Source organism: Bos indicus x Bos taurus, chromosome 22 (genome assembly GCF_003369695.1).
Source record: "Bos indicus x Bos taurus breed Angus x Brahman F1 hybrid chromosome 22, Bos_hybrid_MaternalHap_v2.0, whole genome shotgun sequence".
Taxonomy (NCBI): Eukaryota; Metazoa; Chordata; class Mammalia; order Artiodactyla; family Bovidae; genus Bos; species Bos indicus x Bos taurus.
The window spans coordinates 8706049-8729182 of NC_040097.1; the positions used below are offsets into that span (position 1 = coordinate 8706049).

At 44.2% G+C, this 23134-nt stretch overlaps 1 protein-coding gene across 2 annotated transcripts in view; it reads right to left on the bottom strand.

Moving 5' to 3' along the window:
* SMARCC1 (SWI/SNF related, matrix associated, actin dependent regulator of chromatin subfamily c member 1) overlaps nucleotides 1-23134 on the bottom strand; it is a 125545-nt gene that overhangs the window by 3669 nt on the left and 98742 nt on the right. For both annotated transcript variants that reach the window (XM_027523283.1, XM_027523282.1), the window contains exons 26-27: nucleotides 14976-15237; nucleotides 1357-1533 (exon numbers count right to left, since the gene is read on the bottom strand). In XM_027523283.1, the coding sequence (XP_027379084.1) occupies nucleotides 1357-1533; nucleotides 14976-15237 (439 nt within the window). The remainder of the gene's footprint in view (nucleotides 1-1356; nucleotides 1534-14975; nucleotides 15238-23134) is intronic.

Sequence of the window (23134 nt, forward strand, 5' to 3'; positions counted from 1 at the left end):
ATCGCTTTTCTTTTTTTTAAAAAATATCTTAATTTATTTGGTTGTACCGGGTGTTAGTTGCAGCACTCAGGATCATTAGTTGCAGCATGTGGGATATCTAGTTCCCTGACCAGGGATCAAACCCGGGCCCCATGCACTGGGAGCGCAATATTAGCCACTGGACCACCAAGGAAGTCCCTCGTTTCTCACCTGTGATCCTGTACTGACCTGGCTCAACTGCTGTCTTTCTTCTGTGCACCTAACTCTGTCCTCGTCCCTGGGGGTCCAGTGAGAAGGGAGACGCACCTGTGTTGATGGCACTTGTCTCCTGGACCCAGGAAGTCTCCCAGAAAACTACAGTGAGCTCAAGTCACTTCATAGCCTTGTATAACTTATGGTAAATCCTACACTTCTATCCACTTGTTCATGTTTTATTTTCCCAACTAAAGCTCCTGGAGGCCAGGAATGCCTCTGCATCCTAGCTCTCTGTATTGTATTATAAATACATTATTACTACTTTATGTTTTTGTATTATAAATACATTATCATTTTATTATAAGCTGTATTATTATAAACAAACAGGGGTTGACTCCACCTCATGAGGACCCAGGTCCTCCTCTAAAAGGACCTGGGATCACACATGTGGCGGGGTACATGGCCACGATCAGCTGCATTTTGGAATCATTACCATGGTCCACAGGAGTCAGAGGGCAGGCCGGGCTCTGATGCACCCCTTTGGAGGCCAAAGTTGGAGAAGAACAAGGGCTCCATGGCGAAACTGAGCTGGTTTTGCACATACTGCCACAGACACTGTTCAGAAGCATATGTGCCCGCTCCATGGGGCCTGCTAAGACTTCAAAGTCCTTCTCAACACAGCCCTGAATACTCCTTTCTAAGTCTAAGCAGCCACTACCAATATATTGGACAAAAACTTATTATTATTCCTGCCCTAAACCAGACCCTATTCTTTTCTTTACACCTACCTCTTTTAAATCCTGAATCCATAAAAGGCTCCTGTAGAGAAAATAACTACCAGTAGTTCTGTGTATCTACTCAGATTCAAATTAGATAGGCTCAAACAGGCATGGGTGAGGCGTGTCCTTGGCCTCGCCAGAGCCCTTGGTGTCAGGAACGCATCCACGAAGGCTGTGGCATAGCATCCCAACTAACGAGGAGCACTCTGCGCTCGCCACCTGGGCACCTGTCCACCAGGGATGCTGAAGCGCAATGAGCAAAGCCCAGCCTTTTAGAAGCCCCCCTCACAGGCCATGCTGTCCATGGATCTGTCACACCCCAAAGGGAACAAATGGTGCTTGCCTCGAGTACAGCTCTCCCCAGAAGTCCCGAGGGTAATGCCTCCCCCAACTGGGTACTTACACATGCCGTTAGGTGCCGTGAGGGGTACCCGGGGTCCTAAGATGTTTCCTGGGATTGGAGGCATACCAGGAGGGGTGGGGCCACTCCCAGGGGGGTGGATGCTGGCTGCAACGGTGGGCATCATGCGGCCTGGCATGGGCTGCCCAGGCATCATGGAACCTGGGCCTGGTATCTGACCTGTGGAGGAGATTCAGAGCACTAAGGTAAGGAAGACAGGAATCAACTCACTGCCCGAGACTGCTAAATACAGACAGATATCTAACCCTCCAAAAGGATTTGAAAGATCAATAGAACAATAATCTGGAATAATCTGACTAGCTTTTAATTCGGGGTGGGGTCGGGGGCATGGAGGGATGATGGGGCAGGTCTGTGGAGTCAACGACTACCCTAAACCCTGGTATAGGCAGGTAACTGTAAGACGCTATTACCAAAAAAAATCCTTAAAGAAAGCATTCACTCTGGTGAGTTTGGGTGAACAATGGATTGTCAAATATCTTCCTGAGGACACGAAATACCAAGCACGGACCACAGGGAATGGAGGGCTTACCAGCAAGTCAGTGCACAGTCTAAGAACTGAAGCTCAGTCCAGACTGAGCTTCACGCACAGGCTATCTGGGAAGGTATGCCTGAAAGGGGATTGGTCACTACCATGAAATCACCATTAAAAGGGGATTCTAATTGGAAGTCTCAAGTTCTTTTCACAAAAACAAATCTCTCCCCCTGCCCCCAGCCATGAAGCACTGGCCCTGGAGAACCATAGTGGGGGAGGGACATGAGAGACAGACAACTCCTTCATCTCTTCCTACTGCTTTGATACGAAAGACGGGAGACACTGGTCACAAGGACAGTGCAACACCTCCTGTGTTCAGGCTCACACTGAACCTTCAGGACCTTCAGCACACTTTTCCTGAAAAGAACCAGACAGTAAATATTTGGACTTCACAGGTCATATGGCCTCTGTCACAACTTTTCAACTTGGCTATTATAGCATGAAGATAGAGAATATGCAACAAATAAGTTTTGCTGTTGTGTAGTCACTGTCCAACTCATTTGTGACCCATGGACTGTAGCCCGCCAGGCTCCTCTGTCCATGGGATTCTCCAAGCAAGAACAATGGAGTGGGTTGCCATTTCATCCTCCAAGGGATCTTCCTGATACAGGATCTTCCCAAACTCATGTCTCCTGCATTGGCAAGTGGATTTGTTTTACCACTGAGCCAACAGGGAAGCCATAACAAATAGGTGACGTGTATTATAATACATCCTTATGGACTCTGAAATGTGAATTTCACATAATTTTCATGTGACATAAACATTTTTGAGTTTTCTCCAACTACTTAAACTGCAAAAACCATTCTTATCTTATGGCCCCTACAAACATAGGAGATAGACCAGATTTGGTTGTGATTAGCCAATCCTGCCTTTTAATTTCAATTTCAAAAAGAAAAGCCAGGACTGGCTAAACTACAAACAAACTAAAAAGACACTTGCTCCTTGGAAAGAAAGCTATAACCAAGAGAGACAACATATTAAAACGCAGAGGTATAACTGTCAACAAATGTGTGTATAGACAGAGCTATGATTTTTCCAGCAGTCATGAATGGATACGAGAGTTGGATCAAAAGAAGGCTGAGTGTCAAAGAATTGATGCTTTCCAACTGTGGTCCTGGAGAAGGCTCTTGAGAGTTCTTTGGAATGCAAAAAGATCAAACCAGTCAAAATCCTAAAGGAAATCAACCCTGAAGATTAAATGGAAGGAGTGATGCTGAAGTTGAAGCTCCAATACTTTGGCTGCCTGATGGGAAGAGCTGACTCATCGGAAAAGACCTTGATACTGGGAAAGATTGAAGGCAAAAAGAGAAGCGGGCAGCAGAGGATGAGATGGTTAGATAGCATCACTGACTCAATGGACATGAATCTGAGTGAACGCTAGGGGTAGAGGAGAGAGGAGCCTGGCATGCTGCAGTCCATGGGGCCACAAAGAATCAGACATGACTGAGACAACTTAGCACGAACACACACTACCAGATAGCTAACTGGCAACTAACACAGGTAGAGCAGGAGAGGAGACAGCTCAAGAGCTCTTTCGCAGTGCTTAGAGAATGGCCTGTCTTAACAAAGACAAAGCTTTAAGCCTCACACCATCTATTTCCAGTGTCTGTTCCCTGAGCCAGGACTCAGAGAGAGGAGCCTTTTACTACAGGGTGTCCACAAAGAGAATCTCAGTGAAATATATGAGGCAAGAAGAGAGGTGGTCCATTGTCTCTGGAGGACGTGTTTTTTTTTTAATTTTTAAAAATATTGATTCATGTGGCTACACTGGGTCTTAGTCGCCGCATGTGGGATCTAGTAACCTGACCCGGGATTCAACCTGGCTCCCTGCACTAGGAGCATGGAGTCTTAACCACTGGTCCCCCAAGAAAATCCCAAGATTACTTTTTAAAAAGCATAATACATCTGCCTTATGCCCCAGAATAAACAGGAGAGCAAGTCTGGGGCTCTGGGGCCCCCCTGCTCTCTTATGCAATTCCGAGGAAGTGCAGAAGAGCCCCAGAGGTCTTCTCCACATGCTGGAGAATGAGTTGATCCAATCCCCTCAGAGAAAGCAAGAGTAGCTGCTGGGCTGACATGACCGCCACCCTCACACCACTGAACATGTCATTAAAGCTGCTGGGGGCCTGGGCCACAGGGCGAGGCCAGATTTAGGCAGTGCTGAAGTCTATCCGTGGACAGGATGACACAGAGATGAAAGCCACAAAGGCCAAGTACCCTACAAGCCATACAAGGGATGAGGACACATGAAGGGTAGGCAGGGAAACCAAGGGAAAACTACAGAAGGAGCAAGTGAACGAACTTGATACCTTGTGCTAATTAAGACCAATCTGTGGACAATTTAGGATTTTGGATGATGTGTATACAAACTGAAGGAGGAGAATTAGGAACAGGGTAACAGGAGACTATACTCGCCATCCCCTCTGAGATAACTACATCACCTTACTATCTACCACCTGCATTACATGTAAGAGTAATAAGCTCAAAAGATTATTTAAAAACAATGCCCAGGTTAGAGCTCAGCTGTCCATGCTTGGTCTGTCTACACGAATCAAGGCACAAGGGGTCGGATGAGTCATGCACACAGAACAAGGTGAGAGATGTGGCCAGTAAGGCTACAGGGGCCTGGCTAAAGGCTTCTGGAGAAGCGCCTGATTTTCTGTGTGATGAAAAGTGATAAGGAGGGATGGGGAGAGGTGCCCTAGGTGGCTCAGTGGTAAATAATCTGCCTGCCAATGAAGGAGCCATGGGTTTGATCCCTGGTCCAGGAAGACCCCACATGCCCTGGAGCAACTAAGCCTGTGATCCACAACTACTGAGCCTGTGCTCTAGAGCTCGGGAGCAACAACTTCTGAAGCTCTTGTACCTTAGAGCCCGTGCTCAGCAACAGAAAAGCCCACCCCAAAGAGAAGCCCATGCACCACAACTAGAGAGGAACTCCCACGAGCCGCAACTAGAGAAAGCCCACGCACAGCAATGAAGACCCAGCACAGCCTTAAATAAATAAAAAAAAATTTTTTTAAAGAAGGAATGCAGAGGAGTCTCAGTCTAGAACTGAGGAGAAGAGCTTTTGCACAGAAGTAGGGGCTGAATGAGGGCAGGTTGAATAGAAAAGAGCTGGGAACAGCACCCTACAGGCATCCTGGAGACGGATGAGAGAACGAGGAAGAGAAAGGAGGCAAGTGTGAAGTTGAGAAGGAGAAAAAATGGGAGTCTGGCATCTGACTGGCATGTGCAATGCAGAGAATGGGGAAGGGCTCTGGGGTCAGGAGGTGCATGACTGGCTGCCATTCCAGTGGAACGATGAGATGGAGTGAAGGGAAGGCACAGAACCCTCAAAGCTTCCAATGGACAGTAAGCAGCACACACAGAGCCTTATTCTTCTGAGAATTAGGGTCAGTCCTCTGGAACTCTCCCAGTTTCCTTCTTACCACACACGTGCGAGGTCATTACTAAACACAAGGCTTTGTTTCCCACTCTCTGGATCTCCTTACTGTTGTTGTCGTGGAGTCGCTCAGTCTTGTCTGACTCTTTGCAACCCCATGGATTGCAGCCCACCAGGTTCCTCGTCCATGGGATTTCTGAGGCAAGAATACTGAAGTGAGTTGCCATCTTCTTCTCCAGGGGATCTTTCAGACCAAGGGATTGAACTTTTGTCTCCTGCTTGGTAGGTGGATTCTTTACCGCTGAGCCACCTAGGAAACTCTCAAGTCTCTACTGATTCTCTAATGGTATTTCAGGTGGTGAGCAGGGAGAGGAGAGATATCTTTGCTGTTGTTGGGGACAGGAGGCCTAGTTTGAATCCAGACCTACAAAATCCCAACCTGGAGATGAAAGAACCCTTTTAATGGACTTGCTGTGATGAATGGAAGCTGTTCACTAGAGCAAATAATACAGCTCATGGTTGTCAATGGGTACAGACTGCCCTCTTCTACCCAGTTCAACCTGGACAAGAGGCCTTTGAGCAAGTTAGGAAGAACATTTTGCCAGCCCTTCTCAGATCTCTCTCTCTGGAAAACTGGTATTAGAGCACTGAAGAATGCCTTTACAAAAAGGTCAGACTGAGTAAGGGAGAAAGAAAGAAGGAAGAGCACAGACCAGGTGTATGCTAAGTGAACGGACACACAACTGCTCAGTCTTAACCATTCTTATCTACAGCAGCACAACAGAGTTTTCTACTGTGATATCTTGAGCAAGGTATGGGCTGCCCAAACTCCTGGCTGACCAGTGAGCACACCCGTCAGTAAGCCACCCAGTAACACTCTCAAAGGGGAAAGCACTGGTGAAAGTTGTTCAGTCACGTCTGACTCTGTGACCCCATGGACTATACAGATCATGGAATTCTCCAGGCCAGAATATTGGAGTGGGTAGCCTTTCCCTTCTCCAGGTGATTGTCCCAACCCAGGGATTGAACCCAAGTCTCCCACATTGCAGGCAGATTCTTTACCAGCTGAGCCACAAGGGAAGTCCAAGAATACTGGAGTGGGTAGCCTATCCCTTCTCCAGCGGATCTTCCCAACCCAGGAATCAAACTGGGGTCTCCTGCGTTGCAGGTGGATGCTTGACTAACTGAGCTATCAGGGAAGCCCCTACAATACCATTCTCAACAGGGAAAGCAGAGATGAATGAGACTGCAAACTGAACAGTGTGATCTCCACTTCACGCTGACCTAGATGAGTGGTTCTGGACAAGCTGTTTAGGATGACCCAAGCCTCAGTTTCCTGAGATTATTAGAAAGAGCAATGTTAAATATATGCTGTACTCTAACATCCAGTTCTCTGTACGATCAGGGAAACGGTTTGCTATGATGTCTTACTATGTCTGCGGCTCTGCCTTATGAAAGGAAGAACAAACATTCTCAAGTTAGACAGACGCTCAGAAAAAGTTAAGAGATTTCTTTACAGTCTTCAAACTTTAAAGAGGAATCAGATCCAAGTCTTTTGATTCTAAATCTAATTATTTACCATACTATTCCATGCTCAAATCCAACAGGTCATGTGAAAGGACTTCAGGTACCAGTCAGCATTAAAAAAAAATGATATAAACTTTAATTCCAAGCACCATGTTTTCTTCTTCACTGTATCAACAATAGAGAGACTGCTCTGCTTCCTGCAATATATAATTCTAACAAATAAACTTGCTAGCACCTTGCAGTGGGTGGGATGGTGGCCTCCAAACACATACACACACATTCTAACACCTGGAACCTGTAAATGTTAACTGTATTTGGAAAAAGCATCTTTGCAGATTTTAGCTGAGGATCTTGCGATCATCCTAGATTATCTTGGTGGGCCCTACATCCAATGCTGAGTGTCCTTATAAGGGACACACGGAGGAAAAGACACAGGGAGAAGAAGGAAGATAAAGATGGAGTAAAGAAAGGTGTGGCCATAATCCAGGGAAAGCTATCAGCAAGCAGAAGTGGAAGAGGCAAGGAACAGATCTCCCTGAAAGCTCCTGGAGGGAAGCATGACCTTGCTCCCTTAGCTCCCAGAAATGTGAAACCCCTACATTTCTGTTGCTATGAGTTACCATGTTTATGAAAGGGGAAGACAAAGACTGAGTAGCTCATTCAATGTCATGAAGCGTATAAGTAAGGGAGCCTGGCTCTGACCTAGGGGCTCTGGCTCCAGAGATGGTACCTGTAACACAGAGCACTCTGAGGATGAAAGTCTGAAGCATCCGTCTTCCAGTAGACTGTATGATGGAAACCCTGCTGCACTAAACACTTGGAGAGTGTTGGAGTCTTGGAAAGAGGGGAATCAGTGGCACATTAACACAGACGCATAGGCTTCCCTGGTGGCTCAGATGGTAAAGAATCTGCCTGGAACGCAGGAGACACGGGTTTGATCCCTGGGTCGGGAAGATCCCCCGGAGAAAGGAATGCTTACCCACTCCAGCATTCTTGCCTGGAGAATCCCACGGACAGAGGAGCCTCGTGGGCTACAGTCCATGGGGTCGCAAAAAGTTGAACACGACTGAGCAACTAACATTTTCAACTTTCACAAGGTGACATCTACTAAAACAACACTGGGATAAGCTGCAAGCTCTGCTGTCAGGTCCATCGGCACTGCTTCCAAGCCACCTGCTCAGAGGCAGTGGCCGATTCCCCTACCACCCTAAATCTGTTTAACAACAAGCTGGGCCAGGGGAGCTCTAGGCTTTTAAGACCAAACTACAAACCCAACAGCTGGAAAACAAAACAAAACAACAAACCCTTTCTTTTGCAATAAATCCTGAAGCTTTCTGTAGAACAGTGTTCTTCCATCCTCCTGTCATAAACGGAGCCAAAAAGCCACCAGAGTATTGGTATTTAAGGTATGAGAAGACAGTGGCTCCTTGGGAAGAGGTGGCAACAGAAAGGAAGGACTAGAGGAACAACGGTTTATTTCTGCTTGTGGGACTTTGCACAGACAGACATTTCTCAGGAAAGCAAGGAACACTATGAGTGAGGCAACGTCTCCGTGCCATCCGGAGGCACTGGTGTGCCCAGGGCAGTGGATTTAGAGAACAGATAGCTGCTCTGAGTTGGGGCCTGTCGCTTGCAGGCAATGACAGTGACCTCACGGAATCTTTCAGGTTGTCAGAAAGACTGAAAGAGAGGGCCCAGACTATAATTAAGGAAATGAAGCCTCAGAGAGGCAATGGAATCTGGTCCCAAGTCATAAGAACAAGGGACTGAGCTGTCTGACCCCAAGGTGCATTGTCTTTTCCTGTACATCATCCTGCCTTAGAAGGGTATTCCTTTCCTTGGAAAAGCCGATTTCTAAGGACAAAATTTGAAGAGGGGTAGAGTTTAAGAGGACTGAGGAGAAGCCAAAAACCAACTTCTTATAAAGTCAACCCCTGTCCTTTTGAGATCTAAATGTCCTTGGCTTTTCTGGGTTTTGATATAGGTCTCATCATTTTTAAATGGATGACAAGATGCGAAAGCATTTCATTTTATTTTTACTAAACATTAAGAAGTCTGGTCCACAGATATCCAAAATGAATAGGAGCAGGCCTTATCAAACAAAATAAAGGATGTGGGCATGTATTTTTATTAAGTGGAAAAAAAAATCTCAGGTGCTTCCTTTTCCAGTAGAGAGGGAGGTGAGAGAGAGATGTGGCTTCAGAACAGCAGCATCAAAGCATAAACTGGTGGGAGTCTGACCTACATACGAGCTTTTTTTTTTTTTTAAAGCAGTAGGCATCTGAAGCCTGAAAAATGGAAAGGTTTGCTAAAATTAGGCTTTGCCTAGTGGAAAAACCCCTCTCACTATCAGGTTTATTAGATCTTATACTAAAGTGTTACAGATACCACACTCAACAGAGTATCATCTAAGGACTTCATATTTATTCTCTGGGATGGGAGAGGCAGGTGGGTAAAAGAACACAAAACAACGAAAGGGAACCCATGAATTTCCAACCATAAGCACATTTCCTTGCTGTTTCTAACCACCCACAACACACCCTCTGGCGAGTCCCCCAGAGAACGGAAATAACCATGAGGGCCAAGTGAGGGGAAGCCAGGGCTCCCCGGAGATTGCTCCTCGGCGGCAGCTTCCGGGAGGGGGGAGACCCACAGATGCTCTTTGTTGAAGACTGTGCCCTCACTGTTCTCTTTGTGGGGATAACCTGCCACTCCGGAAAGCGGCACGGCAGCCTTGTTATCACATGATGCGAGCAGGACCAAAGGCACCGCAGATAATAAAAACTTGGCTGCCGTGATGAGCTGGTTCAGTTCCCTTTTCAGTGTGGGGCTCTGAGTTGGGGGGAGAGAAGAGGCTAGGAAGTAGTGAGTGGCTGTAATCCTTTCTTGAGCACTACTTCCCACAGGGAGGGTTGTGTAAGTGGATCTAACGTGGGGGCCTGAAAGTCAAGGGCTTAATGCTTTGCTTGGAAATTTCATTGAACAACCAGTATTTTATTCATTGATGCAAAATATTCTAGTTTTATTACTAAAACATCTCTATCATCCCTGAGTTCTCATCAGATCAGATCAATTCCTACTCCGATTTTGGGGGGGCACTTCTAAAAATTCTTACACTATTAATGAGGAAATGATACAGGTTATTTAAACCAACTTGTCCTTTTCTCTCCGCTTTTCACACACAGAGACACATAAAAAGGCTTCCCCAATGCAGGCGGCTCACTCCAGATCCGTGAGGCATGAATACTCAAGAGCGCCTCATTTACTATTAAAAGCCCAAGGGGAAGGCAGAGCTTACACTGCACTCACATCCTAGATTTTTAGGCAATCTCCCTAAAATACACTTGGCCCTCTGTTCCACCGTATCCATGGGATCAGCATCTGTGGGTATGGAGGGCCGACTGTATTCACTGTTCAGTATCATTTTCTTTAAGAGACGTGAACATCTATGGATACTCATGCATCCCCCACTGGGGTCCAGAACCAATCCCTGGTGGAAACAGAGACGACTGTAGGTGCTAAGGTCCCTAGGGGAGACACCCTGCAGTCACAGGTGTCCTCCTTGATCACAATCAAGAACACCCCAGGGAAGAGCAGCCACTACCCTGCCATGCTCCTTGGCTCCCCATGTACTGTCATGAATGCAATGGGCCAGGCTGCAGGCAAGCATGTGTTCAAGAACTGGTGGCTGCCATGACTCTTTCATCTGTGCCAATTTAGAAAGGCAGTAGTGCAGGAAGAACTAGTTACACTTTAACTTTCGAATCACTTCCATGAGATCACACTGTGTTTCAATTTAAATGAAAGACAAAACACAGTGCTGTGTACTTTATGAAGATCAACAAAACCTAAGAGTGTTATAGGGATGGCTATGGGCACCTCCAGTTTCCATTTGCTAACTGTACACTGGAGATTCTTCCTTTGACTTTTTGTTTGATGGAAACAAATCACCTTTGGACACTTTATCAGGGAGAAGAACAAAACCTACAAAAAGCTAGAGTTTGAGGTGAGTAAGGAGTACGACCAAATAGTAAGAGCCCAGAAGACAGATAGCAGCAAACAGATGCTCTGTATACAAAAATTCTAAGCATGTGAATGAATTAAAGAGGTGAATGGAAGGACTGCAGAAGTACAAACTAAATGGAATATTTACAGGTGTTGGTTTATACTAGCCCCTCTGGTGCTTGGGCCCAAAAGGGCTCGACAGTCTCACAACAAGGAGCCATATTTTAATGGGTTCTACCATGAACTGATGGCCAATTATGTGGAGAAAGATTACATGTGTTTTATCTACAAAATAATATGAATTCTATTAGGTCAGAGAGCTGGACAAATTCACCACTTGACCTTCTTTCACCACTTTCCCAATCTTGCTGGTTTTGAGAGGCTGATTTTTCTCCTTCCTTCACACACCATAAATTCTGGCCAAATACCAAAAGCTAGTCTACTGACCTGGATAATTACCCCCAGCTTATACATAAATGCTGGGGGCCTGTTAACTTTTCTAAACCTAGGAAATATTAGTCAGAAGGACTATATTCACAGTTATGAACTTACACCTGTGGCAAATAAGAGACTAAAGTTGTTCTCCACCTAAAATATTACAGACTCCCTTGCTTGCCTTAATATAAAAAGCCCCTTTAGCCAGTTTCTAGAATCTGTTAAAACCAGTCTTTTCTGAACTGCTAATATTAAGTTAGCTTTTAATTAGTGGGTTCAATTTATTATTCATAATTTTACTTTCCAACACATCTGATTTTTATATTCAAACGCCAAAGCAACCCCACAAAAGGGAAACTATGGAAAATGATCACCTTGAGCTGCTGGAACTCTTACACCCTAAGGGAGAGAATGTAAACTGGCATTAGCATTTTGGCAAAATTTTGGCAGCATCAACTAATGTGAATACATGGAATTCCTAAGACTCATTCTAGGCATGTGGCAAATTTCACTACTTAAGGGCACACACAACAGAAATGTATACCAATGCCTCGAAAAGACGTGTGCACACGCATGTTCACAGCAGCACTATTTCTAATTACTAAAATGGAAAAGAATCGAACATCCATCAACAGGACAATGGATCATGGTATATAATAAATCATGGCAGGGCCACACAGTGGAATACATGCAGTAAGAACAAAGAGCAAATCGATGACCAGTCACGACAATGCAGATGCATTTCACATACGCAGTGTCGAGTGGAAGAAGCCAAACCGACAAAAATCAGCACGAGATCCCTTCCAGATATCATTCAAAACCAGCCCAACTGGTCTATGGTGTTGGACTTTGGGACAGTTGCTACCCCAGGGGAGGGAGGAGCTTGCGAAAAGCCATGAGGGGTCTTCAGAGTGTTGGTTACAAAGGTACATTCTCTTTGTTAAAAATCATCAAGAATTTACTAGGGCTAGTGTATTTTTTCATATGTATGTTACATTTCAATAGAAAAATTTTCAAGAAAACAGGGACTTTCTTGGCAGTTCAGTGATTAAGACTTTGCACTTCCACTGCAGGGGGTGTGGGTGTGATCCCTGGTTGGGGAACTAAGCTCTCACATACCGCATGGCAAAAACAGAATAGCTTGGCACAAAAACACTCTCATTATACACATAATGATCCTTTTCTTCAAAATTCACTTAAGAAAAGCCTATTTCTCTAAGTAAAAAGAGAAACATAACCTATCTGTATTCTACAGGCTATTTTAAGAACTCTAGTTTTCCGCCACTGTCTCCCTGAAAGAATATAGCTGTATCTGAGTCTGCTACCAATCCACTTGGTCCTCCATCACAGGAAGGGGCATCGTGATATCACTTTGCCATAAGAGGGAGTCCAGCAGGAAGCCTGGCTCCACCATGTGGCAAGGTAACATAGCCTTGACATGCATTAGTTCTTCACTTCTAAAGGGAGGACAGTGAGAAGTAAAAATACTGTGGGTTAAGGGCCTGGCATACAAACACCTGTTCTCACCAGGATGTAACTTAGAAAAAAAGGCAGAAGGATACTTTTTCTAAATGCAGATGGTAGAGAACTTCCTGAGAAATTCTGTGAATAGTTACTGCGGATGGTGAGGCTTCAACACCATTAAGAACAAATGCCACAGCAAACCTCCTCTTAAACATTTATCCCAAGAGTTTAAAGAATTAAACTTTAAAATAACTGTTTTTGAAAAAAAATCACTTTGGGATCATCATTCTGTTAAGCATTCATAGCTTGTAACGTGTTAGAAAATTAGATTTTAAGACCCACTCAAGCAGAAAGACAAGGGCTGAGAAGTAAAGTAACCCTGTGTCATGAGCCTGGCAGACTTCTGAAACTATCTTCACAAATGTCATATAGATCAAGCAGCAAGTCTAATGGTGATAGTAAACTCACAACTGCCATCTGTGTGCGTGTGTGAAAGCGAGAGAGAGAGAGCGAGAGAGAAAGCCCCATTTTGGGGTCAAGCCAATAAAAACTAATGCCTAAACATGTTTGGGGCTGTAAAGTAAAAATTCATATTGGTAACATAAATTGTCAGATCAGAGTTGTTTCAGTCATGGCTCCCTCAGGCCAACATACCTTGTTTATTTCTATGAGATTTAGAAATTCTGCCATTTGAGGAAGTCAGGTCAACTGACATTAGTAACAGTGAGAATCCTCTCAGGCTTCCAAGGGTCTTCCTATTTTTATTTCACCTGAGCTCTGCACGCCTTGGCCAGAGAGCCTGCATCCCACCCTAGAAAGTACAGACTTTGGCTCTGGAGGCACCTGACACATTACCATAAAGTACCTATAAAAATCGTACAGGAAGACTGTGACTAGAGCAATATAGTACACCACAGCCACATATATTACCTTACAAGAGGGGAAGGAATACAGGGAAAGATGCTGCAATTAAAGGTACATTTTAAGTTTTAATGATGTCAGTAGTTAAGTTTGAAAGAATTGTGAGCTCGACTTTCAAGGTAGTTAAAATGTGGTAAAAAGCTGCCAACTTGAAGGGCACCCATGAACTAAAAGATGGGACAATTTCAGAATGAAAATGAGTAAGGTCCATAACATTGAAACACATAAAAATACAGGACATACAAATTCACAATACTAAAAGCATACACACACAACAGAAAAATCCTTATCGGTCACCTTTGGAGACTCTTTGCGGGGGAGTGGAGGACTGGCTTGGGGGAGGAGGGAGGACTCATTATTCAGGTGACTGATAAATAAAGGGAAAGAATGAAGCATTTATCCAGGCTTTCTTGCAAGGATTGATTTTCAGCGTAACAAAATGACTGGTGAAGAAAAGCTTTTGTAACAAAAGAATCACTGCTAACAAATGTAGAATATAAATAAAGGCAGAAAGGACAATAAATTCAGGAATCTTATATTTTGCAACAGCTGATGAAATAACTGATCTAGGAAGCGATTCTCATTGGCAGGTGAAATCTTAAGTGAGTCAATTAATGGGGAACTTAGGAACACCAAAACCACTGGCAAACCTGAAGGTCACCAAGAGAGAACGGACACCACAGGAAAAATGTCTGCACTCCCAAAGTGACCCTAAACCTGCGAAAGTATCCAGCGCCATCCTGTGGTTTACTTATGGGAGATGTGTGGGAGGAGGAAAGAGGGGAGAAGCCATGTGAAATGACACCATGCACCTTGAGTGCACAATCAGGCACAGCCACAGGCTCAAGACCCGGATTTCTTCAACACATGAAGTGAAGCTGTGCAATAGGCATTTGGGGGCTTATTATGCTATTCTACTTTTACCTACAGAAGATTTCTGCAACAAAAAGCTAAGAATGGCAGAAAGGTGATGACCACTGAAAATGTATCATTAAGAGATCACTGTACTTTTCTTTTCATGTCTATCTTTGAAATGTCAATTAAAAAAATAGTGTAGACAATCCAAGGATGAATTTTTAAGGAACTTTTGGGATATACTGCTGACCTATCCAAGAAAAAGGCATCATGCCAAGAGGACCCTGGAAAGAGAACCCAGCAGGCTTCATGTGCTGATGGCTACAAAGCCAGATTCACTTGTCTACCACATCCTGGATGATGACGGACATGCTGCACAGTCTCAGTCAGAAATCCCCAACGGTGAGGTCTGACCCTCTGATGCTCCGAGCACAGGGATGAGCCCAGCTGCATCTGTGAGCAGAGCTTCCTCTCACCTGGCTGGGGTGGATGAGGCGGTGGCATCTGGTGGTGCATCAGAGGGTAGGGAGGGGGCTGCTGATGAGGCATCATGCCAGGATGTCCTGCTGCTCCCAGCTGCGCCAGGCCGGGTCCTCCTGAGTGCTGGTGTGCCTGTTGAGGGTTCGGCCCATGCTGCTGCTGTTCCATTTGCTGTCGGGCTCGCAACTCAGCATATTTCAGCTGCTCCATGTGGAAGTTCTGGCGCTCCGTAAGCAACTGCTGCCTCTGTTGTTCTAACTGTTAAGAAAAGAAAGGGGAAGAGAAATGACACCAGGAGAGGCTTTCAGGATTGGATGCCAACACAGGACACCCACATGGTGCCTAAGTTCCCCAAACTTCATCACCGTTACATAGTCACCTCCTCTCCTGCAACCACCACAGTCAGAGAAAAGGCACTGCTTCTTGAGTAGCATGAAGTCAAGTTTTTCTCTATGTTAAGCATAAGATTTGCCTTTCCTTAGAACCTTCACCCCATGTGGGGCAACTGTACTCAGCACAGGTAATCCCTCTGTTGGCAGGCCTTCAGATATTTAAAAAATAGCTTCCACAACCACCTTACTCTTTCTCAGGTGACAGAAACACCTCTTGTCCTCTTGTTCCTTAAGATAGTTCCTTAAGATACTAGTATTTCAAGTCCAACCATTTTAGGTGCTCTCTTCTGAAAGTGATCCTTTTTGGCTACTATTTTAGAATGTGACATCACAGTTAAATCCTCTGCACGAGTGGACGTGGCCTTAGCTGCAAAGATACACATCTTCTAGATGGAACTTTGGCACTGCCACTGTAAATCTTAGCTACTTAGCTTCCAAGTAGCCAAAATTATACTGGGTGACACATTCACAGCATATTTTCAAAGTCTAAATAAAAATTTACATGACTTGTGGTCTGAAGAATATAAGTGCTTCAGTATTCAAGATAATCTTTCTGGGACCCAAATTAAAATAGAGAAATAAGAGAAGTTATTATAAATAAATAATAAATACGTTATTATAAATACATGAGAAGTTATTATATGTGGTAGAAAATTCAGAAACCATATGCCAAACAGTAGCACAGAATGGGTGGTCACCTTAAAAGCCATCAAAATTAAATCCAGAGCTGACAGAGAAAAATCATCTTTAACATGAACAAAAATAAAAATTCAGGTTTCTAAAGTAAGCATTATAAAGATCATAAGGAGGGTTTGATCTATTTCTACTCTATAATGTTCTACCCCACCATTTTCGAGAGCAAGATCTTATTCACTGGGAGGCATTTCTATAGCAGCCACAATGGCTCTTGGGCACTTGAGATATGGCTAATCTGAAAGGAGATGTACTATCAATGTAACATCCGCACTGAGTTTTGAAATCTGAAAAAAATCAATTTTTCATACTGATTACATGTTAAGAATAACACACATATATTGCATTAAAACATCTTTATGATTTTGTTTTTTTTTAATGTGGCTACTAGAAAATTTTAAATTACATATATGGCTCACTATATTGCTGTTGGAGAGCACTATTCCAAGTTAAGGAAATTTAACGTTTTGGCTTTCAGGAGCAGTCAGATTTATAGATAAATACTACATACTATCATTAGCAAAATCTAGGTAGAATATGCGTGAGTATTTGCTTGCGAATCTGGGCTCTTAGCAGAGAGCAGCTTGGGGAGAAGTCCCTGAGGAGCCTAGTGAGAAGCTTCATTGGCTGTCAGGAGTTAGCCAGGAGGGAATGTCCACAGATGGACTGGGTGTGGGAAGATAGGCCGTGGACACAGCATGAAGACAACCAGCATGGCCAGGTGAGGAGGAGAAGAAAGGGAGAGAACAGATGGCAACACTTATACCATGAGTGTGTTGTTCAGCTGGCTTGCAGAGAGTCTCCCTTGGGAGATGGAGATCTGAAAGGAAGGATTCTGTGAGTGGTTGAGGGTGATCAGGAGAGGAGACAGGGTGCTACTGCTACCGTGGTCTAACAGGTTGCTGGGAGCTCTTCCTAACAGCGACCGGAAGAGGCTAGAGCCCGGCTCAGTAACATACCCTTCTTTTCAGAATTGGAAGGGAGCTGTAAGAGAACAAAATTCTCAACAGCCAGAGAATCCTCTGGAAGTCCAGCTCTGCAAGATGACTAATCAGTGAGATAATGGAGGTAAAAGGTAAATAAAAAAAAAAAGAGAGAAATCTAAAGACTCTGACCTAAGTCCTACGTTTTGCTTTCTTCTAACCATTCTTTCCAAGAAATTTAGCACTATCCTGAAGTTAGACTTACAAGGTTGCCAGAAAAGGACCTCAACCTACAGTCCTGTTGAGCCACTATTGCTCTGGACAGCTTGGCTGAAGTCCTGCAGTTACGTAAGAACTCAAGAATATAGGTCAAGATCTGCTTTATAAAAAGCTGAACTGTTACTGGAGGCAGATTTTGTGTCTCTGAAGGGAAATTTTACCTATCTCAGTGTTTGTTTGTTTTTAAACCAAACTAGCCTTTCTTTAGGAGCTGACCTTAGTATCAAAGTATTAATCTTGAAGAGAAAAATTTGCCCACCTTCCTTGTCTAGTGAAGTCGCTCAGTCATCTGACTCTTTGCAACCCCATGGACTGTAGCCTGCCAGGTTCCTCCATCCATGGGGTTTTCCAGGTAAGAATACTGGAGTGGGTTGCCATTTCCCTCTCCAGGAGATCTTCCCGACCCAGGGACTGAACCCAGGTCTCCCACATAGTAGGCAGATGATGCCACCAGGGAAGTCCAATCCTTTGTCTAAAATGAACTAACCTCAATTATACTATTTTCTCATGAGCTTCAATGATCACTTCAAAACATACAAAGTAATTAAAAGATAATTAGAAGAATTAAAAAGGATGTGATTAAATATATACACGCACATATACACACATACACACACACCTGGAAAGAACCCAATTTAAGCTTTAGACTAAATGTGCAATGCACAGGTCCTGTGAAGTGAGAGCAATGTCCACGGCAGGTTACCAGCTGGCTCCAGGAGGACCTGTTCTGGGGAGCATGCAGCAGAGCTTATGGACACATACTGGCCCCACCATACAAAAGGAATTTCTTTTGTTACAGGTAACTGACTATTGCTGCCTGCATGCTCAAGTTGCTTCAGTTGTGTCCGACTCTGTGTGGCTCTATGAACTGTAGCCCACCAGGCTCCTCTGTTCATGGGATTCTCCAGGCAAGAACACTGGAGTGGGTTGCTGTGCCCTCCTCCAGGTGGTTTTCCCAACCCAGGGACCGAACTCTCATCTCTTACGTCTCACCTGCCTTGGCAGGTGGGTTCTTTACCTTACCACTAGCACCACCACTGTTACTCAGTCTAACTGCCACTTCTGTGGCAATCAAATGTGAACGTGAACTGTCAATTTTTGAGCAGAGTATGATAGTTCTGAGCAAATTTGAAATTCACAAAACCAATAACCCAGTGATTCTATATGTGGAAATCTGTGCTAGAAAACTGCATGTATGTTTGTATAAGGATAGTCATTAATGTATTATTTTTGATGTACATTTATGTCTGAGATACACTGAGCAGAAAAAAGCAATTTGCAATAATAATATTTATATCAATTATATATATATATATATATAAAAACTTTATGGTCACATACAAACATTATCTACTCATTGAAAATGTTCCGGAAGACACTAAATTATTAACAGTGATTATTCCTAGGAATAAATCTGAAGTCACTTTTTAATGTATTCGTAATATTTGTGTAATCCCAAAACAAAACACTAAAACTGACCAAGTTACATGCTTCAGATAACCTGACTTTCTTCTCTCCCTTTTCTATGATCAAAGACTACAGACAAGTCCCCACAGCGAAGCCAAATAGTGTAGATTACTCCCGTAACAGGGAGCTAATCAATCTGTTCACTTTCTTTCGCGGCTCCAATGTGGGTCTAGGGAACCCAGTATCATACAAAGCTGCCTGTGGCTCTGATCTAAAGACACCCCCGACCCCCACGGCATTCAAACTCTGCCTTCCTCTCCCTCTTCATTCCTACACTGTGTATGTATAAAGCAGCAAATCCAAGCAGAACCGGAACACAACAGAGCACTTTTCTACAAGACCCCAAACGCACACACAGCTGCAAGTGCAGCTGAAGTTCACACAGAGCTTCTCTCCCAACTTCATTTGCATAGAACAGGGAGGAGGGGTGGGAAAGAGTAAAAGAAGGTGGGGGCCTCAAAAATCCATCTACTCTGCCAAGGGTAGTGGCAGAGCCTTGAAGACTCTGACTACTTGGCCTCAGAACTGAAGTAAATAAACACACCTTCCTTTGAAAGGTTTGATATCAATGAACAGAAATCGACTTAAGAAAAAAGCGGGCATAATCATTCCTTTGTACACCTCTGGAAAAACAAAACAACACAACTGCATCTTTCTGCTTCCACACCTGCTTCTGGAGGTGGAAATTCCAAAGCGGAGCTGACATCATTTTTGTGACCGGTCACCTGTAAAGTCCTTGTAAAGTGCCTGCTGCCTGAAGCCCAATGTCTTTTCAAGTAAACTCGCTTCTAAGTATAGCTTTCTTAATCTCAGATAAAACTATCCATAATGTCATGGTGCCTGTCTACCAACAGATTGAATTACATGACAGGCAGTACAAAGACAAAAGGGGGCTACCCCAGTGGCTCAGAGGTATGAAGAAACCGCCTGCGATGCACTAGCCGCAGATCTGGGTTTGATCCCTGGGCCAGGAAGATACCCTGGAGAAGGGCATGGCCACCCACTCCAGTATTCTTGCTTGGAGAACCCCACGGACAGAGGAGCCTGGCAGACTGCAGTCCTGTGTCCAACTCTAGTGTCACAGAGTCAGACACAACTGAAGTGACTTAGCACACATACACGCACAGAGACGAACTACTGTCAATACAAACACACAGGCAACTATTCTTCTGGGGCAGTATAAAATTAACTTTTTGCTAATTTTTCCTTAATTAGTCATAAGGGACTTCTGTGATTAGAGCACCATTGTCCCTGACTTCATGCTGTTCCCTCCTAACTCCCGCCCACCCGCCTACTCCTTAGTTTCAAACATGTCAGTCACGCTCCAGCCTCAAGAGTCTCTGATACTGGCTGTTTCTAGGCCTTAAAGACATTCACCCAATTGTCAGTTTGCTAAGGCCTACTCAGATGACATCTGTTAATACGCAAACCCTTCCCTTGCCTCTCCCAGTCTCACCTACCCATTGTGAAACATAATGGTATGTATACATACACAGTAATACACATGCATACAAATATACAGCACACAGCATCTAGCATCCTTCATTAATATTTAAGGTCTACTAAGTAAGCCTAACAGTTTTATTCACCAGTGTATCCGCAGTACCTAACATGCCTAGAACAAAGCAGGTGTTCAATAAACAGTTGCTAAATGAACCAATGAACTTAATCCACTGTCTGTGCCATGAATACTGCCAGATCTAGGCAGTAGATCTAAGTAGACTAAGGAGACTCTTGGCCTCCTTAGCAATCACACCTTCCTCTTCAGTTTTGGATTTGGACCATTAAAAAAAAAAAATAACCAGCTCAGATCATTCCTTCCTCTACCAGAAAGATCTCCTTGACAATCGGAGGCAGTCCTGAAATTGTCCCATCTTTTAGCTCATGGATGACCTTTCAAGTTGGCAACTATTTAACCATATTTTAACTACCTTTAAAGTCGAGCTCACAATTCTTTCAAACTTAACTACTGACATCATTAAAACTTAAAATGTACCTTTAATTGCAGCATCTCTCCCCGTATTCCTTCCCTTCCTGTAAGGTAATATATGTGGCTGTGGTGTACTATATTGCTCTAGTCACAGTCTTCCTGTAAGATTTTTATAGGTACTTTATGGTAATGTGTCAGGTGCCTCCAGAGCCAAAGTCTGTACTTTCTAGGGTGGGATGCAGGCTCTCTGGCCAAGGCGTGCAGAGCTCAGGTGAAATAGAAATAGGTAGTTAGGGAATATACAGAGTTTGTCTGGGAACTGACAAGATGAAAACTACTGACCCCAGTTAAGGTGAGGATGCTGAGCTGGCCCTGGGTTAGAAACTGTGCAGCCTTCCATGCCAAACGGATGACCTGACTTCCTCAAATGGCAGAATTTCTAAATCTCATAGAAATAAACAAGGAATGTTTGCCTGAGAAAGCCATGACTGAAACAACTACGATCTGACAATTTGTGTAACCAACATGAATATTTACGTTACAGCCTCCGCTGAATCCCCTTGGCCTCATTACCTGAAGTGGTATCTTTGTGTCAATCTCTTATCTACTCTCTCACCTCCTGAAGGTTTCTCACAGCTCTGAGTTTCCTACAATGTCTCTCTTTCAGAAGGTACATGATTTCTATACCTAGCCAAATGAGAGCATCAAGTCCAGAGGCTATAAACGAAATCAAGACACAGATCCTCATGGGCCTCCAAGTATTTCCTCCCCTTTAATTCAAGTAAGAATACTGTAGGTAGGGCCCAGGCCCTCCAGTTCTCTCCAACCTGCCACACAGCGCATGTCTGCCACCTGTTCCCTTGAATGACGTGTGCCATCCGTCTGGCATGGAAGGCTGCACAGTTGGGCAGACTCTCTGAGTTTCTAACCCAGGGCCAGCTCAGCATCCTCACCGTAACTGGGGTCAGTAGTTTTCATCTTGTCAGTTCCCAAACTGTGTATATTCCCTAAACTACCTTCATCCTGTAACAGTATTTTATGAACAGGCTATAACAAAACTACTGAGCTCTAATTATAGCTGCATTCATAGTATCTACACAAGATACTGAGTTGTTAATAGCCTTACTCTTACTTTCTAAATAAGACTCAAAAGAACATCTGATTTTTAAGGTATTAGAAGAAATTTCATACCTGATTCTGAAAGTCTAAAAAAAGATTTTTGAAACCTATTGCTGTATAAACAAAACCAAATGTTTACTTCAAAAAAGTATGTCCTGAAGCTACTGATCACCAGGCAGAGACGAGCAGGATCGGACTGACAGTGCACTGAGAGCTGGAGCCAGAGCACTGGGCAGTGGTTGCAACGTGCTGCTCCCAGCTCATCTGACCGCTCTTCTCAGTTTCAACTTTCATGAGTCATAACAGGGGCTTGTTAAAACCTTGCATATCTCAGTCTTCGGGTGAAAAAGAGGTAAGAATGGCTCATTTCTTTACAATTATGAAGTACTAGATTAAAACACAGAGCTGAACTAGCATAGGTTTGAGACCCAGCTCTGTCATTTATGAACTGTGCGATCTGTTCAAGCTCTAGAAACTTTGTCAATGAGAAGAGTTAACCAGAAATAGCCTCACGCTCTCACCCAGCACCCTTGCTAGATTCTAAATGTCCATAATGTAAGCAAAGGCTTATAAATATTAACAATTTAATCTATAATTCTTGATAATTGATTTGCATAAAGAGGGCATATAAATATTTATTGAACACTTATTTTGTGTTCTAGGCAGTGTGCTAAGCACATGCCATAGTTCTCTCATTTCATCTTCACAACAGGCCTGGGAGGACAGGAAATCATCAGCAGGAAATAGCCAAGGCTTTGCTCGCCCACAGGATAACAGGAGAAAAATAGAATATGTCTTGCTGCTGCTAAGTCGCTTCAGTCGTGTCCAACTCTCTGCAACCCCATGGACTGCAGCCAACCAGGCTTCTCCACCCATGGGATTCTCCAGGCAAGAACACCGGAGTGGGTTGCTATTTCCTTCTCCAATGCATCAAAGTGGAAAGTGAAAGGGAAGTCTCTCAGTTGTGTCTGACTCTTAGCGACCCCATGGACTGCAACCTACCAGGCTCCTCCATCCATGGGATTTTCCGGGCAACAGTACTGGAGTGGCGTGCCATTGCCTTCTCCAGAATATGTCTTACTGTGCATGAAATGAATGGGAGCCATTTTACAGTTTGGAGGACTTTCTGGCTGTTGTGACAGCAAGCCTCCAAGCGGGCCCCTATGACCCTGCTCCCTAACACTGAGGACTTGCCCACTGAGCCCTGCCAACCTACGGGCACCCCCAGCCCCAGAATCAAGGCTGGGCTGTGGGGCTGACAGAATACAGCAGAAGCACAGGGCTGTGACTGACAAATTGAGGTTATAAAAGATACTGTGGCTTCCAGTTTGGCTGCTCTTTTATAGCTCTTT